This window comes from Cannabis sativa, chromosome 6, assembly GCF_029168945.1.
Source record: "Cannabis sativa cultivar Pink pepper isolate KNU-18-1 chromosome 6, ASM2916894v1, whole genome shotgun sequence".
NCBI classification, from domain to species: Eukaryota; Viridiplantae; Streptophyta; class Magnoliopsida; order Rosales; family Cannabaceae; genus Cannabis; species Cannabis sativa.
In genome coordinates, this window is record NC_083606.1 from 584,533 (window position 1) to 601,743 (window position 17,211).

The 17,211-nt window shown below is 35.5% G+C and overlaps 1 protein-coding gene across 2 annotated transcripts; it reads right to left on the reverse strand.

Moving 5' to 3' along the window:
- Positions 1-421: 421 nt before the first annotated feature.
- On the reverse strand, positions 422-16,272 carry LOC115725541 (protein SABRE). Of its 2 annotated transcripts, XM_030655096.2 has the most exons (23): positions 15,842-16,272; positions 14,413-14,524; positions 14,048-14,308; positions 13,319-13,584; positions 12,955-13,177; positions 12,648-12,818; positions 12,473-12,550; positions 11,522-11,773; positions 9,215-11,311; positions 6,861-8,715; positions 6,550-6,650; positions 6,103-6,459; positions 5,798-5,916; positions 4,721-4,958; positions 4,355-4,579; positions 4,021-4,160; positions 3,729-3,801; positions 3,200-3,301; positions 2,935-3,087; positions 2,528-2,857; positions 2,275-2,442; positions 1,568-1,943; positions 422-1,006 (listed from the first exon to the last, which is right to left on the reverse strand). In XM_030655096.2, the coding sequence occupies exons 1-23, from the start codon at positions 15,910-15,912 to the stop codon at positions 897-899; spliced, it is 7,878 nt and encodes a 2,625-aa protein (XP_030510956.2). In that variant the 5' UTR covers positions 15,913-16,272; the 3' UTR covers positions 422-896. The 2 variants fall into 2 exon arrangements, with proteins under 2 accessions (XP_030510956.2, XP_030510957.2); XM_030655097.2 differs by lacking the exons at positions 14,048-14,308; positions 14,413-14,524; positions 15,842-16,272 and having other exon boundaries at positions 12,955-13,172.
- Positions 16,273-17,211: the final 939 nt, after the last annotated feature.

A 17,211-nucleotide genomic window follows, 5' to 3' on the forward strand; every position in this document is an offset into this window, starting at 1 on the left:
TTTAAAAAAAAAAATGAAATTTGATTGAAATCAGAGTACTATTTTTGTCACCATTTTGTGGAAAATCGACAGGTGAAAAATATCTTCAAAAAATTCTTTTTACCACCGTGCAAAGAAAATATTTTATTGCAAATGAACATGTTTCATACGTAAAAAATCATGATTATAATATATAAAAAGAGAAGAATCTAAGCAGAAGTGATGATGTATAAAAAGATAATTTTTATATAAAGATAATTGTTCCGTTGTTATGTGAATTTTAATTACGATTTAAGTTGCTCTATTTGGTTGCTATGTAAAAATGAAAATACTATGAGTGAAAATGTGAAAATGAAAAAATTTCAAGACCCTCAAATTTCTAATTAGAAGAATAAAATACTAGAGTGAAAAGAATTGACAGAAGTAAACAATCTAGAAAGAATTATAAGGATGTGACAGATAAATAAACAAAGTATCCACACTAACATTTTTGGTTCCATACAAATGCAAAATTTACTGCATTTTCTTATTCTTTCTATATATTATATATTTGAATGTATGTACAAAGAAATGAGATCATTGAACTTTTAGTAATCTGATCAAAAACTATACAAAATTGAAAGTCAACTAGCTTCCTCACCACCATCAAAATTGAGCTCTAAAACTACGTGAGAAGAGAAACCAGCTACAAATCAAACCAGCAACACTTTCGGTTCGATCACCATATCCTCTTCGAGTAGATCGCGCCAATACAGGCTAGAATCCATCTCCTTTCAGAAGATAATCGGGAGAACAAAATCAAATTAACCTCTTTTACTCGAGTGGGGGTCGTCTGGTTCTGAGTGTTTGAATTTTGTTCCTCACTTCCATTCTGAGAATATGGCTTCCAATTTTGTTTCGATTCCAAGATGTTTAGTCTAGTCATGAAAATCCTCGTATGGCGAGGTTCCACTTGAAGAATCACTTTCGAATGGAGTGGTCTCCCTTGGTGATAAGGGAGGTGATTCTTTCTGTTGGGACGAGGAAGCTGAAACAAAACAAAGTATGCACAAAATCAGCTAGGTATTTTTATTTTAATAAATTTAATAACACCAAGACATTGACGCAATTACCAAAACCCTGTCACGGACTTAAGACTTAGTAGCTACTAAGGAGTCGTTTGGTATGAGGTTCAAACTTGATGGGAATAGGAATGTCAAACTAATTAAGGAGTTATGTTAATCCCCTCCAACACTTAGGTTTCATATTCCCTCCAACACTTTCATATTCCCTCAAACTTAAACTCACATAACAAATACCCTATTATATGATGTTTGGTTGGAAGGAACAAAAACATAGCTAGATAAGAATGACATACCAATACTTTAAAATGAAACTAAACAAAAGAATGGAATAAAAGTTATTTCCTTTCCATTCTATTTCATTACCTCAAACTAACGCCACATAAGTGTAATATAAACCCCACAGAAAAAAAGACACGCATGTAAGTTCTGTCTCACATTGCTCGTGTGTGAGTAATTTGTGGAGTTTATATCAAATTCAACTCAGTGTTGGTGTGGAGGAATAATAAGAGAGAATCTTCACAAACCTTTTTGTCTAGAGTAGAACTTTTTCGTGTGGCGCCTTATAAGCCTCTTAGCCTTTGTCATCGTGAGTTGCCTAGCAAAGGGAGACAACTCTACGTCACTTTCGCTCCAATCACCTTGGAAATTATTTTCCGTTTCACCCCTCATTGTCCTCAAAACAAACGCCTTTGCCTTGCGTCGTTGAGTATTGAATAGACCTCTAATTGAAGTGACAAAGCCATCGCCTGCTCCATCACTTGGACGGTTAGGCCAAACCAACGGGTACTGATCAGATTTTCCTGCCTGACCTTCATTGTCGCTGAAATTAAGATCGCTATCAGGCACACTAGACCCAGTCAGTTCTCTCTGACTATGTGCTTTGTCTTTAAACTTCTTGCCCTGTAAAAATATAGTAACAATTATAGATTTAACTTGGTGATCATAAGCTTAACAACAACAAATCATTAACTGCTGGGGATTACAGACATGTCCCATGGAAATAGGAAGTAAACAAATTACAAAGAAACAGATTATTATGATTATCCCATTGGAATATACTTCCATTATGAATTCATTTCACCATACCAAGAAGAAACAACAACCTCAAATAACAAGTAAGATCATTAATTAATAAGAACATAATTAAAGGCAGAGATAGCTTTAGATATAAACACAAACATGCATTATCTTTTTTCATAAAAAAAATTGAGCAAGTGAAATCGTGACAAACCTGCATCCCCGTTACGGACTTTAAGACACCCCATATGATATGCTTCTTAACACGCGAGAATAATCTCCGCCAAGTCCCCGTAAACTCAACGCGGTGAAATGTATCCATTAGTAACTTAAGATCATTCACAACAAACCTTGATCCCTCATAAGTAACCAGCAGCTCAACCTGCATAGAAAAAAATATATACATCTAAATTTTATCGGACAAGCTACATTACATATGAAATATGTGACAAGCATATGAAACCAACCTGGCTAATCTTAATATTATGAAACTCCATCATTTTTCGTGGCCTAGATCTTTTCTCCTCGTGTGATTTTGCTACTTTTTTCTCTTCATGGGATGACCTACCAGTTTTGAGATTCTTGGGATCTTTCAGTTTATTCTTTGACGATTCATCTTGTTGCTCGACAGAATCAAGTGGAGCATTTTTGGAAGAAGAAATACTCTGCAAGACCAGCTCAGTAGCAACAGACTCTGCCACAGTCTCTTCCCATGATCTATCAAAAGAAGAAGTTCTCCGTAACACTGGGGTTGGCCTGCTAACAATATTATCTGTCTGGTTTTGCAAGCTCAAAGCCTGCAAGTGTGTTTTAGAAAAGTAATTAGGAAAAGTCAAGTAACAAATACATGAGTGGAGGGACTTGAATAACTCACTTGACAAGAATCAGATACAATAGAGGGTTGACCGACGGATGACAAGGAGACACTTGGTTTTGATGGGTTCTCATTCTCTTTTGGAGTGTCATGAGTTGAAGAGCCTTTCTTAACACGTTTTGAACCCGCAGTTGTAGAAACCTTCCAGACTTCCTGCATTTGACAATGTGAACAAGCAATGGTTTCAGATTTATAGACTTTTCTCTCAGCTCAACTTGCATTAAAAAATGAGGTACAATTTAAGTTATTAAAATCTTCAACAGACCTGCCGCCTCTGTGAATCTTGTTCTTCTTCGGGGAATAAATATTCCCACATCATCCGGTACATGGTCTCCGTCAGATGGATTTTAAGGGGGTAAATCTCAACCTGTAGTGAAAACAACAATGTGTAAAGCAAGCAACTTGTTCACAAAGCATGAATTTCCGAAGAAAAAGAATCCTCATTAGACATGTTCAACCTTTTTCACACAGAAGTTATATTTTAATGAATAAATAAATAAGCATGCTATTAAGAAAACTCTGATTCTAAATCTATTATAGTGGTTGTTGGCAATGCACATACAGTTAGATGAATTGAGACATGTGTGGTTTGTAAAATGTTGTTAAGTCTTTTAGGTATATTGCCTAGCTGGTCCCCTTTAGATGTAATGATTTCATTAATAAAACATTTCCTTATTTATATATAAATATATAAATATATATAAATAAGGCCAAAGCTCTCACACTAGGAATAAGGCCAAAGCTCTCACACTTCCAAAACTTGTAAAGAGGAGAATTTACAAGTGGAGAATTACCTGAAATTGTTCAAGGATAGAATGACCCTCCTTCGGAGCTCCCTGTTTTGCATCCACACGAAGCATAACTTTTCTGCACCGAAAATTAACAGTACATAATTTCAAAAGAATTTTCTAATTTACACCTTTCTTTTTATGCAAAATATCTACACTGTGATTGCTTCAAAGAAAGAATCAGGACAAAAGAAAGAAAGAAAGAAACAGAAAGAAGAAGGTATAGAATGTCTGATCAATTGAAAATAGCAACTTATTGGCACCATTTTTGAGTATTGGTTAAGAAAAATGTTCATACTTTCCCCACTCTGGTGGAGGATTCCATGCTGATAAAAGCATATCTGACTTTGCGTTGGGCAGGCAGTTTCGGACAACAAAATATTTAGTTGTGAAAAGAGCAACTCCAACATCCTTGTAATCTCGGTCAAAGTCATAAATCTGTATTAGGGAAAAAAAGAAAACTATGTCAAACTAACTTTTAAATGCTACCTCAGAAAGGGAAATAAAATAAAGAGAAAGAAACCATCAAAGAAGAGTCAATTACAGCCCCATAAAGACAAAAAATTAAGCAAATAAAGGAAAAACATATGCAACCAAATGAAGCCATAAAAACAAAAAGAAAGTTAGCTTACCAAGTCATTTATCTCAGCTTCAGCAAAAGATTTACCATCAACAAGCATGCTCCAAACCACTTTGTTAATTCGCAGAGATATACGCATAGCATATGATGGACTTTTGTTCTTCTCTTTCTCCATAAGCCGTAGTTGAGCAGCTTTCTGTAGAGCCATCCTCAATGATGCAGATGCTTCCTTCCTAGATTTCTTGGCATTAATAAGCTCTTTCTTTAGTCCTTGCACCTGGAGTTAGTGAAAGAAAACTCATTATATTTGTGGTCCGTTTTGCATTGAATAAAAGAGAGAAAACATATCTACGAAATGGTATATCAAATTTACTGAAAACGGAAAATTATGCCTTAAAAGAAGAAAACGGAAAGATACCAGAATGGACCTTGCACCAGTAATCCACCAAAGGTCCCCCTCCTCTAGGTATAGGTCTCCAGAATTCTCAGACAATTTCCTAATGTCATTGAGTATCAACTTTTGCTCTCGCTCTTTCTCCTCAAGATGAACTCTTGCAAGCTCCACCTCTTCAACACCATCAGGAACCACCTCATCTGCTTCCTCCTCAACATCTTCATCATCTTCAACGGGAAATGAAAGGCTACTTTTACGAGGCCTAAAAATTTTGCTCAGAAAATTAGAATTCTTGGAAAATACACATCAAATGTCACATCACATCAAAAGTATCAATGTAAAGTTCCATATCTACTTGATAATATAATGACATTTTTTAATTTGTCACAAAACCCCAGTTAATAACTAAGACAATTACATAAAACAATAGAATCGCTAAACAAGTAACAAAAAGAAAGCAAGGAAAAGACTTGACACTCTTTAACCAAATAGCAACCCATAATTTAATTCTTTCCCATCAGGTGCTTCTGATCAAACGATGGGTATTCGTTCTATTTTTTGTAATAACACTTCCTACAGAGATGATCATATGATGAAACTTGCGGATGGTTCTTTTACTCTTATTGCTTATTTTGGCACTGTTTAGCTTACAATGACATTCTCTTTGTCTAATGTGCTACACATGCCTCTTTCCATCAGCAAGGTGAATGCTGACCTGAAGTGCGTAGTTACTTTCTCAGCTCGTTTTTGTTTCTTTCAGGACCAACTATCGGTTGGACGATTAGGAGTTCTAAGGTTGTCCACAACCAGTGGCTATGGAATTTTCCTTGGTATGACCAGTGAGGTCATGATGCACGCTCCTTACCTTTCATGACCCTCCTAGCCATGGAATCTTATGAAATGCATCAACTCACTCGGTACTCTCTCAAAGAAGAGAAAGCATTTATCAATGCGGTAATCCAAACTAGTAAAATGAAATACTGTCAAAATGTAGCATACTACACACACAAAAAAAAAAAAAAAACAAGAAGAAGACACCTTACATACAAAAACGAAACATGGAGAATAAACAGAGAAACCAAAAGTGATGTAACGTCTTACTTAGGTAAACGGGCAAAAAGAAGATTTGTCAAGACATCCACCATAACTTGAAATTGACGTGAAGTCATTGAGGCCGTGATATTATGAGAATTAAAAGTGAGCTCTTTCAAGGGCTTCACCTGTACAGCAGAAAAAACATTAAATGTAAAAATGAGTAAGAAAGGAAAATCATGTTCAAGAGACATTAAATCTACGGAAAACATTCAAAGAGAAAAAAACAAATTCTTTCTTTTTTTTTTTACAAAAGACACATTAATTAATAGTATTCAACAACACGCCCAAACAAAAAGGTCTTGAGAGTTTACCTTTAATTCTGGAGTCCCACCTTTGTGCCTTGTGTACCGAAAATACATATCGCAAGGCATAAATACTCTCTCAAGAAGAGCACCAGTACGTTTAACTTTGGGAGACCTTCTAAGAACTATGGGAAGCCACTGCAATCCAGCCCCAGGGTCAACATCAGTAGGAGCCACATGAGCCTGAACATGCTCTAACATCACTGATAATTCCGTGCGCTTCCATGTCATTTCGGGTTCACACTCTGGAATAGGGAGATTTCCACTACCAAGTGCTTGCTCAATCATCTCAAAGCCAACTTGAAGCACTGAATGAAATGACCGGGCTAAAACACGACCACTGACAGCAGCAAGCAGAAATCTTCCCTGTTTTACATGTAGATGAAACCTAAAGCTGTCATTACTTAAAGTTATGCGCCTATAAATGGAAGCAAACAGGTCAATGGTAAAACTTACATTAGCCTCTTCTGAGTGAAGGTTAAACTGTGGCTCAAAAACATTCACCATGAAATGACGAGTTCCATCTTCTTCAGAACCATTAAGTTTTCCATCTTTAACTAAAAGAATGCCAAACAAAAATCTCTCTTAGCAAAATATAACAGGTCATGGTACTAAAATTTGATTATCAACACTAGAAAGTCTAAATCTGATAATCCATGTCAAAAACCTAGAGTAAATAAATGAATGATAAAATCCCTAGATTTAAAAGTAACCGAAAGTCTCTAATTGAAGTTGTTGAATAAAAGTTGAAGGAGATCAAGGAATACCAATTGCAACAGATGACAAGTTCTCCATTTTAAGTGCAGGCAATGAGTTTTCTACTTTGACTGAATGTGACGGAGATGAAACTGATCCCGATGTCTCTGTATGTTGGTTAGGAACACTTACACCTTGGCTGGTAGTAAGGGGCTTTAAGATCCCATCTTGCTGTGTATCAGATCCATCACGTACTTGGTTCTCCTCAAGCAATTTTCTCTGTGCAAACTGTCGAGATGGAGAAGGTTTCGGGGGTTCAAATGCTTTGGATATACCACCAACCCAAGACCAGACAACATCTCTATTCTCTATTGTCCACAAAAGCTTGAGACCAAAAACAAAAACACGCTGGCAATTGTCAGCTATTACCACATTGTACCCATCATCATAACTTGGATCAGATCTTGTATGCTCATCACTCTCACTATCATTTTCATACTCAGACCTCACATATGTTATCTCGTCATTTCTTTTTCCAGCTTCTTGCCAAGCTAACAACGTAGCAGGGTCAGCCTTAGGAGCTTGCCTTCTGATTGTGAAATAATCAGATGATAACAAAAATCCATCATCACTATGCTTCTCTGAGAAGTTGTTCGTGTTGTTACCTTTTTCACCAGGAACTTTCTCACTTGATGCAGGTTGTGTGTTTTTCCTTATCATTTGAACCATTTTTGCAATACTGGTACTTTGGTTTTTATTTAGAAATGCCTTAAGCACATGAAGGTCAAGACCCTGGTAAACAAGATCAAGAGGGTCACGCTTGCATTCAAAAGTGTACTTTTGCTTCCCTCGACTATAACAGAGTTCATATTTTAGCTGATCCATATTGAATGTCAGTCCTTTGGCTGGATCATCATCATCTAGTGGCATATGCTTTATACAAGTAGGAGTAGCATCTATACGGAGCATGAATTCAGTCATAACTTTGTCTAAGGACAAGTTGCCTGACCTTGGAACTCTTGGAATTCCAAAACGAGGCCAACGAGAGAAGGAACGCAGTTTGTGAGGAGGAATATAATTCATGTTCCAGAACCTTAGCATCCATGCTAGGTCATGAGCTCCAAAATTCACTGTTGGAGGATCATGAACAGTTCCATCTACATCAGCAGTGTCTCTCATGGTAGAAGATTGCTTTTCACAAGAAGAAGGTAGAGAAAAGTTCCAGCGCAGAGACAACGAAGTAGATCGGAAGGGATCGTAGACTTTTATGCGAGGTTCCCCTTCATGTGGAAGTGCATATAAATAATGATTCAAAGGAGTGCCAGATTCACATTCCCAATCCATTGTAACTTCAAGGGTAAACTCCGGTGCTTCAATAAGTGCAATTGACACAGCTCTAGGAAGTTTTACACCACGACTGCTTGCTAAACTCTCTAAACTGCTAACTAAAATCTTAAAATCCTTGGCGGAAACATAAACACGGCCATCTGACTGTTGAATCTCCATAAAACTAGAGATAATTTGAAGTTTGTCAAGCTTCTCATAAGGATCAACAGTTCCAAGAACATTCCATATGGTTTCAGAAAACTTTAAGGTGATACTTCCATGAATGTAATTTCTTACTTCATCCCACCAAGGTAAACTTCGCTCCTTTTTTAACGGCTGTGTTTGTGAAATGGATGTACCAGAAGAATCTCTCACACTTAAATTAGCCCTACGAAGAGCCACAGTAAAAGCATAGCTAATATCAGCAAAAGCTGGCTCATATCCGACTCCAAATGACACTTCTGCTTTCTGAAAATGAAGAGGCAGATCTGAATATGTTTTCATTGGTGGAGTTGTACCACTAGCAGATCGAAGCATGCGCACTTTTCTCCATTTCCCAATGAAGACATCTTGGTAAATTTGAGGTTGAAAACAAGTTGCCTAAATCAAAGAATTACAGCACAACGTTAAAAATGCTTCCATAGCAGATAAATGAAATAAGTAAAGCCAAACAGTTTTACACCCCTAGACATAAACTTTCTAGTAAACGATATCCAATGATATGAAACAAGAAACCTGAATAAGAAGGTAATCATTAGTTCAATTGACCCAAAGATGTACACAAGTAAAAAGTTCCACATTTTGTCATTTGAACTAATGATAACCTTATATGGTGCTTTTGATGCATGATAAATTTAGTATTAACATTTGGTGCAAAACTTTCGATAGTCCAAACAAGATTGCTTCTCAACAAACACTAGCTTTGTTTTTTAAAAGTACAAAAACAGGTATATTCAAGTAAAAGCCTGTATTCAGCAATCCTTTTACCCTATTCAATATGCTTTACTTATCTCTTTCCTTAAAGAAGTATACAGAGAAGACAATTACGCATAAAAAAAAAGAATAATAACAATTTGGCACAAGACAGAAGGAGACCTACCTGCTGCGCAAGCACAACACGACCTTCACATTTCCCAGAAGTAGCAGAAAACAGGGGAAGAGTATAATTTCGTAGTTGAACCACAAGAGAGCTTGTATGCAAGTTAATATTCCTCCCATACATTCTAGAAAATGGTATATTATTTTCACTACAGACAGGATCAAGCTTCTTTAAAACCTCTATCATGCCATCATCCCCACCATCAATCCTTGTCAAGCTTAAATCCAAATCAGTAGCTGTAATGGAGAGAAGAGAAGTTCTAGCAGTGCTTGGCCTAAAACCAGACTGAAACCCTGTACGGCAAGCTCCTGAACCTTCTGATGGTAATAGATTTTGACATGCCTTGTAATATGACAGGAATGATTTTTCATAAATTTCTTCCTGCATTTTAGTGACAGCTGAATGATCTTGTATATCGATCTCAATTCCATTAAAGCAAACCTTTCTTTCCTGACTAGAGTCACTTACATCAGCAGTTTTAGAGCTTTGGTTCAGCTTGCATACATAATCATCAAGAAATTTCTGTCTAACAGCTAACTCAGAGGCCTCATTCTTCATCAGTTGAAAATGTTCATCAAGCCAACCCTGCATTGGCTCCTCCTCAATATCAGCAGTTAGCTTGCGTATGCAAAACTTGAGACAGCCTAAATTTATTGAGCTGGGCTTCTTAGCTTTTAGGTTATCTTTCTTCACCGGAAAAATAAGACTAGTTTTAGCAGCAGTTACTAGTTTAAGACAGCGCAACATATCCTCAACAGAATCATCAATAGCACGCAATTGCAACCTGTATGGCATGCAAATGTGAACATCAAGGCCTTGAATTACCCAATCCCATGTGTTACTTACAGGTCCTTTCACACCAGATGAACCCATTGAGACACTAGGGATACGTGAAATTTGCATGCGGCTACTTTTGAATACTCTGGAACCATTAAAACTAAGTATAAGTCCTTCAAGAAGTACTCCAATTCGGGCATTTTCAGAAAAAATTGACTGAACCTGAACCAGTGCATCAACCCCATCTCCAGCCTCAGCCGATATGCTCAGCATCTCCACATCAACAGCAAAAATAGATTCCTTTTTCTTGTGCTTATCAGAAGTTCCTGATTCAACAGTGGCATGTTTCTTCTCTTCAGCATCTCCCATAAACTCATTACTTCGTTGCTGAAGTTTCTGAATGTGTACAAGTGACTTTAATTTCAAACTCAGTTCAAAGAGCATTAGATGTACATCAGGCTCCCACCTAACTGTAATATCAGTTGCACTGAAAAGAGAACATACAGAAATCTCTTTAAGACCACCAGATCGTCGTACAAATTTAGCATTTTGCATGTCAAACAGTGTCACTTTTGTTTCCATTTTTTGCTCATCCAAATATTCCTGATAAATTGATCTAGCTCGTTCAAGTTCCATCTGCGTTGACTGTTTATCCTTGTTTACACACAAACTGAAATGAAATACGTCAAGAGAAATGGAATACTTTAACTTTTTGGATTCATTAGAAAGTGTAGACATTATGTTTGCACGTCGAGGTGTGCCATCAGCTGAGACACTTATTATAACTCGACCACCTTGTGATCCATAATTTACACGCTTAGGGTCATCAATAACAGTATTTTCCAGAACTGATTCACCACTGAAATTTACAGAACACCTTTCAAGATTAAACTTCAAAAGTCGAGTTCCCTTCCCTGACGATTTGGATGAACGCCCCCCACCACGCCCCTGTGATGTTCTTTTTCCAGAGGCAGAAAGAGTTTTCAAGAGCGCTTGAAAAGACATAGCTGTTGATATAATTGACTCAACACGCTTGAAAGTCAAATAAACACCCATACCAGTTACATCAACAGACAAAACCAATTTACACCTGGGACCATCTTCCTCAGATGATTCCATATCCTTCTTGCCCCAATCCAAACTAACCTTTGCTATGTGCACTAAGGAACCAGAATTTGATTCAACACCAAAAGGGTTTTCTTTCAAGCATTCTTGGTATTCATCTGCTAGGTGCAAATTTAATTCTCCAAGTTCCATGTGTACAGCGGTTCCAGTATCAGAAATGTTATTTGCATATACGTGCGATGATTGAGAGCAACCCTACATTAGAAAAATCAAAATCAACTGTCATATTTATAATAATTAAAAAAAGTAGAAGTAGACCCAATATTACACAGCCGAATACTAACAACCCAAGCTTAAAAACAAAATCTTTTGCTTCTTACAAACATAGAGTGTCAAAGAGGAAAGACACTTACAGAAATCCAAAGGATACATATAACAATAATAATATATAAACACATCACTTACATGATATAGTGGCACACCACTGATACTATAAAGAACAATAGTCATCTCAGGAGCTGAAAGAGTACATGTCCACATAATAGCTTTGGCATCACTAACTGGTGGGCTTTTAATAGAAGAAACTTCATCCTGCAGCACCATTCTCTTCTTTTTAGAAAAATGGAGGCGCAACCATGGCTGTAATCTACTTATTATAATGTTGCATCGAGTACCGCCAAGTTTTACATCAACTTCAGCTCTAATAGGTAATGATGGCTGAAAATTAACATTTATACCAGTCAGTCAATACTCGAAGAATTTGCAAAGGAATGTAGCTGAAGAGAATACTCGATGAATTGAAAATAACAAACATAATAATGAAGGTATTTTGTGATAATATGGCTGCAATCAGTATTGCTAAAATCAAGTCCGACAGGACTAAGCAAGTCGAGCTATAACAACATTTTATCAATGCAAAGATTGAGAATTCCATGTTGTCTTTAAATCGTATAGCTTATAAGTGCAATCATTTTTTTTTTCTTTTTTTAGAAAAAGAAATTTCTTTAAATCGTATGTGTCAATCATAATTTTTGTTTTCTTTTTTTGAAAAAGACACAGAGTTCATGTCTTAGACTGACCTCCTCACAAGTTTATAAGGGAGCCTCACTTATCGTGCTTTGTCTCCAAGATGGTGTGTGATGTAAAACTGATGGAGAAAGTGTTATCATTTATTCCTTAATTGTTCTTGTTGGAGCTATGGTTTAAAGTTTTGAATGAATTTGACATGGAATGGGTTATAACTTCAGCTCTAATTTCTAGAAAACATTAATCCAATAAGTATTTAAACTATAATAATAATAATAATAATAACCAAATCACTAGCTCAAAATTCTAATACCACTAAAATCAATCTTGCCCAAACAGATACACGACATCTCAGACACAATACTACCAGTTTTATAGCACCATACTTACCTGTGTAGGAACATAGACAAATGAAACGACATCCACTTTTAGTATCTCCAGGACAGAAGAGCCAGCTTCTCTAAGTAGCTAAAATGCAAAAGGAAGAAAAATGTCAAGAAAGGTCAAGATGTTGACGTAATTACTAACAGCTCTAATAATCTTTCAATAATAGCAACACCCTTACATGAATCTCACTAAAATCCAGTTGAACGTCAATGCGTGTACTATCTCCCGCATCTTCACTGGCTTGTGATTTGATGCTCTTCAACTGGATTCCCATTATGTTATTCTCAACAACAATATTGTGTTCTCGGTGCACAAATTTCACATCCAACTTTGGTAAATTGAAGCACAGCTATAAAAAGCACAACAATAGAACTTTCATTATCTGTTAAAAACTTAGAACTATTAACACAAACACAGTCCTCAGTGCTACTCGAGCAACGTAAGGTACTATATGTAGCTATCACAGAATGAACAATTTTACAAACCTTCTCTGGAATTACAGAGGTATACTTTGAAAGAGCAGCAGCAGCGCGTGGTTTTTTGTTTACGTTTTTAGTGTCCAAAGAGCGAACAGTTGACTCTATAGCTACATCAGACTGATAAGAAGCTTGAGATGAACTCTTGCTTTTTGAAAGCATCTCCTCATTTAGGTTCACAGTGACCTCCCCACATTCTATGTCCACATTCTTGATGACTACACCAACTTCCCTACGTTCAAATGAAAATAAATAAATAATAACAATTAGCTGTCTTTCCTTTAATAAGATTATAGGTTTGAGCTGATTAAAAAAGGCAACACAAAAGTACACCACAAACAATAGTCTTGGTGACTGAATGTTTAAACAGTACCTATCATGACCAAATTCAGAACAGAGAGAAAACTCTTCACAGACAAAAGCAGCAGATGATCTCTCCAAAATGGCAGAGCTCAAAGTGCCGGTGGGAAGGCATCCTCCAGAGCTGAAACTGGAGGACTGATCACACATAACTCGTTGGTCACCCAAGTGAACAACAATAGGCAATATATGTAGCTTAACAGACAGATTTTGCTTAGATTGAGAATCTTTAGATATGTCAACTATCAGTTCCTTCACTTCAAGAGTAGCTTTTGGCGTCTGCAACATTTCAAAATAGTATTTACCACCCAAGAAAAAAGAAAGTACAACCAAACAACCATTAGAAATGAGAAGCTAAAAGTGTTTCTGCTGAAGAGTACACGGAAAAAAGTTTTGGTCGTACTATACTAAGCAGATAGAAAAATCTGTGCTTAGCTATGGTGGGATTTGTGTTTAAGAGAGAGAAAAAGAGAGAAGAGGGGGTAGTAGAGCCAGAAGAGAGATTTGAAGTTTGCACAGCTGTTTCGCAAGGGACTCCATGGATTAAAACACCACACCGAAATTCTTGTAAACATTCACAATGAAAACATTAATGCAAAAACAAAACCAATCGTAAAAAACAAGTCATTGAGATATCAAAACACATTAGCAGCAAAGAATAACACTTAAAAACACTTAAGCCGTTAATTTAATTGCCCTCCTGAAACAAGAGAAAATATCACTCATCTCAAAAAATTTATACCTTCAAAACCAAATCTGTCACAGAAATGGATAAAAACCTTGCAACATTGGCAACAACCATCCATTTCCCCCTGCCTGAAGCACGTGGCTTTTTAGTTTTAGCTTCAGATGTGCTTTTAGTTGAAGGCCGCATTACTATTTCTAATTCGCATATTAACAATTGCAGCTTTGGATCTCTGGAGAAAAAACCAAACCCAAGTTTGACCAATGACTGACGTAAGCTTATTTTAATTTCTCCAATCGATAAAGATTCAATAGGGCCCTGTACATTAGAACATTAACATAAATCTCACCTAAAACAATTAATTGGACAAATAATAATAATAATAAGCCTTACAATTCAAAGGCTAAAGTATCAAAAAACACCTTTTTGAATGTGACAACAACATCCCTCAGACATTTCCATCCACCAACACGAAATTTGACAAATGCTCCCACTTTGCGACTTAAAAACCAAGCGAGAAGTTTTGAAGCAAATCTATGAAAGCATATTTAGTGAGAATTAAACAATTCAAGTCATGAGAATGTAAGAACTAGAAAAAGTGATGAAATGAACAAACAAATTACTTCGGTTCGGATATTAATTAGCAAAATGAAGTAAACAAACAAACATTGATGCCATAAACAAGAATGTTTCTTTCAAAGACTGTAAAGTAACATCATATTACTTTCACATATCCACCATTCCAACATTTTCCAACCTACTTCTCTTTCTTAAAATGGCGTAAAAGGAAATTACATTTCGCTAATCATAACTAGCCAAGACTATGAACCAAGAACTCATGTCCAGGGCAGGACAAAGAAATCAGCAATTTAAGAACTCCAAACAAAATCTTACAAATCAGTGTTAAAAGAAACCCACAACAACTATCCTCAAAAACTAGAGTTTACCCAAAAGAATGTCTAAAGATATACATATACAATACATGTGTACATACATATAATACAAACTAGCAATCCACAATTCATCAATCAACAATGCCATCATTACAAACACAATCTCCATAAGGCAACCAAAGATAGTTATGCTGCATCAGTTTCAAACACTATAATTTGAAGAGAGTGACCCAAAATTGAATACCTATTAAATCCAGACAGCAAATTATCACTAAAAGTAGATGAAGATGATGAAACTCACAACAACTATCCACAAAACTAGAGTTTACCCAAAAGAAAGTATAGATATGTACAATACATATACAATATATATATACATATAAAACAAACTAGCAATCCACAGTTCATCAATCAACAATGTCATTATTACTAACACAATATATAACCATTAATTAATCCATAAGGAAACCAAAGCTAGTTATATTGCATCAGTTTCAATTTCAAACACTATAATTTGAAGAGATGATTAAAGGTACACAAAATTGAATATCATTAGATTTAAACAGCAAATTATCACTAAAAAGTAGATGATAATGATGATGATATCCATAATAGTTGTATGTAATCTATATCAAATGCCCACAGCAACCACAGCAGAATACAAAAAGACCCAAAAAAAAAAGTGCATATATATACATATATACACACACACAAACTAGCAATTCACAGTTCATCAATCAACATTGTCATTATTTCTAACACAATATCCATAAGACAACCAATGGTAGTTATGTTGCATCAGTTTCAAACACTGTAATTTGAAGAGAAAGACCCAAAATTGAATATTTATAAAATTTAAAACAGAAAATTATCACCAGATGATGATGATGATAATGATGATATCCATGCTTATACAATATAATTAGCATTTCATATAAAATACGAAGAATATACTCACATGAAGAGCAACCACAGCAGAATACAAAATAACAAGAAGCCGAAAAGGAACTTGACTGGAGAAACCACCATTTCCCAATTTGCAAAAATTCTCCGACAAATCAAAATTGATTGAATCAAACTACAGAATTCCAACGAACCGAACCCGAGAAAAAGCTAGGTCTGCACGAACATAACTTCATCATCATCGTCATCATCATGATCGATCGTTCTTCCCAAGACGAAAAATAAGAAATGAAAAGTGTTGAATGTATGAATATGAATGTGTGTGGGTGTGTGGATCAATAGACTCTGCTAAGTCATCTTCTTCTTCTTCTTCCGAGGCGTAGCGATCGGAGGGGCTCCGAGTGTACGGACTATGCAGATCCGATCCCAAAGGAGGAGGAGGGGTGTGTTATATGGTGCGACGAGAGTAGGGGAAGGCTTGGTGGGAACCAATCAAATACTTTCTAAAATAATAATAAAAAACATATTTTATTTTAATGAGAAAATGGGAAACTACTTCCTATTATTATTATTTTAATAATAAACTAGATTCTATTTGAGAAAAAAGAATTTTGGAAAGTTATGCATTCTTGTTTAAATTTAAGGTAATTGTATTCTTAATAATTGCAAATATGCTAATAAAATAGTATGGGCTTAAAGGTGTTATGGAATTAAACTCATACCATTGAATATTTATTATTTACAATATATTTAATTTTACTTGAATAAAACTTTAAGAAATTCTTTAATTTTTTATTTTGTGCTCCAATGTGATTCCTAAGCACACGCTTAGCTCACTTATACCTAGGACCGATCCTACTTTACTAAACTGATGAATTGAAAAAGAACAAACAACGCGAGCCCAAATAATTAGTGTCTTATTCGTAGTTCGTTTAATATTAATGAATAATAATTATAGAATTAAAAATGAGTATTATTATTGGACATCAGTACAATGGTGTCTAGTACCATTTATATATGACATAATTTTTTTTAAGTAGATTCAATATCTGACACTGTTAATAATATGAAATTTGGTGTACATTAATTTAGTATTTTCTTGAAGTTGAATAGTGTGAAGATTCTATACTTAATTAGTGAAATGATTCACCATTAGAGATGTTGCTCTAAATATGACCCATTTTGTTGTCCATACCTTTACCCTTGGCCTTGAAGAAAAGTGGAAAGAAAGAAATTGTAGAAGAGAAAAATAGAGAGAACATAAAAAATGAGAAGTTTGGTGGAAAAGAAAATACAAAATAAGAGAAAAAAAAAATGAGAAGTTTTACTTTCATGTATACACACATAATGGTTATGTAATTAATATTAAGTCTGATATAATTGACGCCTCAAATTTATAAAGAAAAGTAAATAGGTTTTGCTACC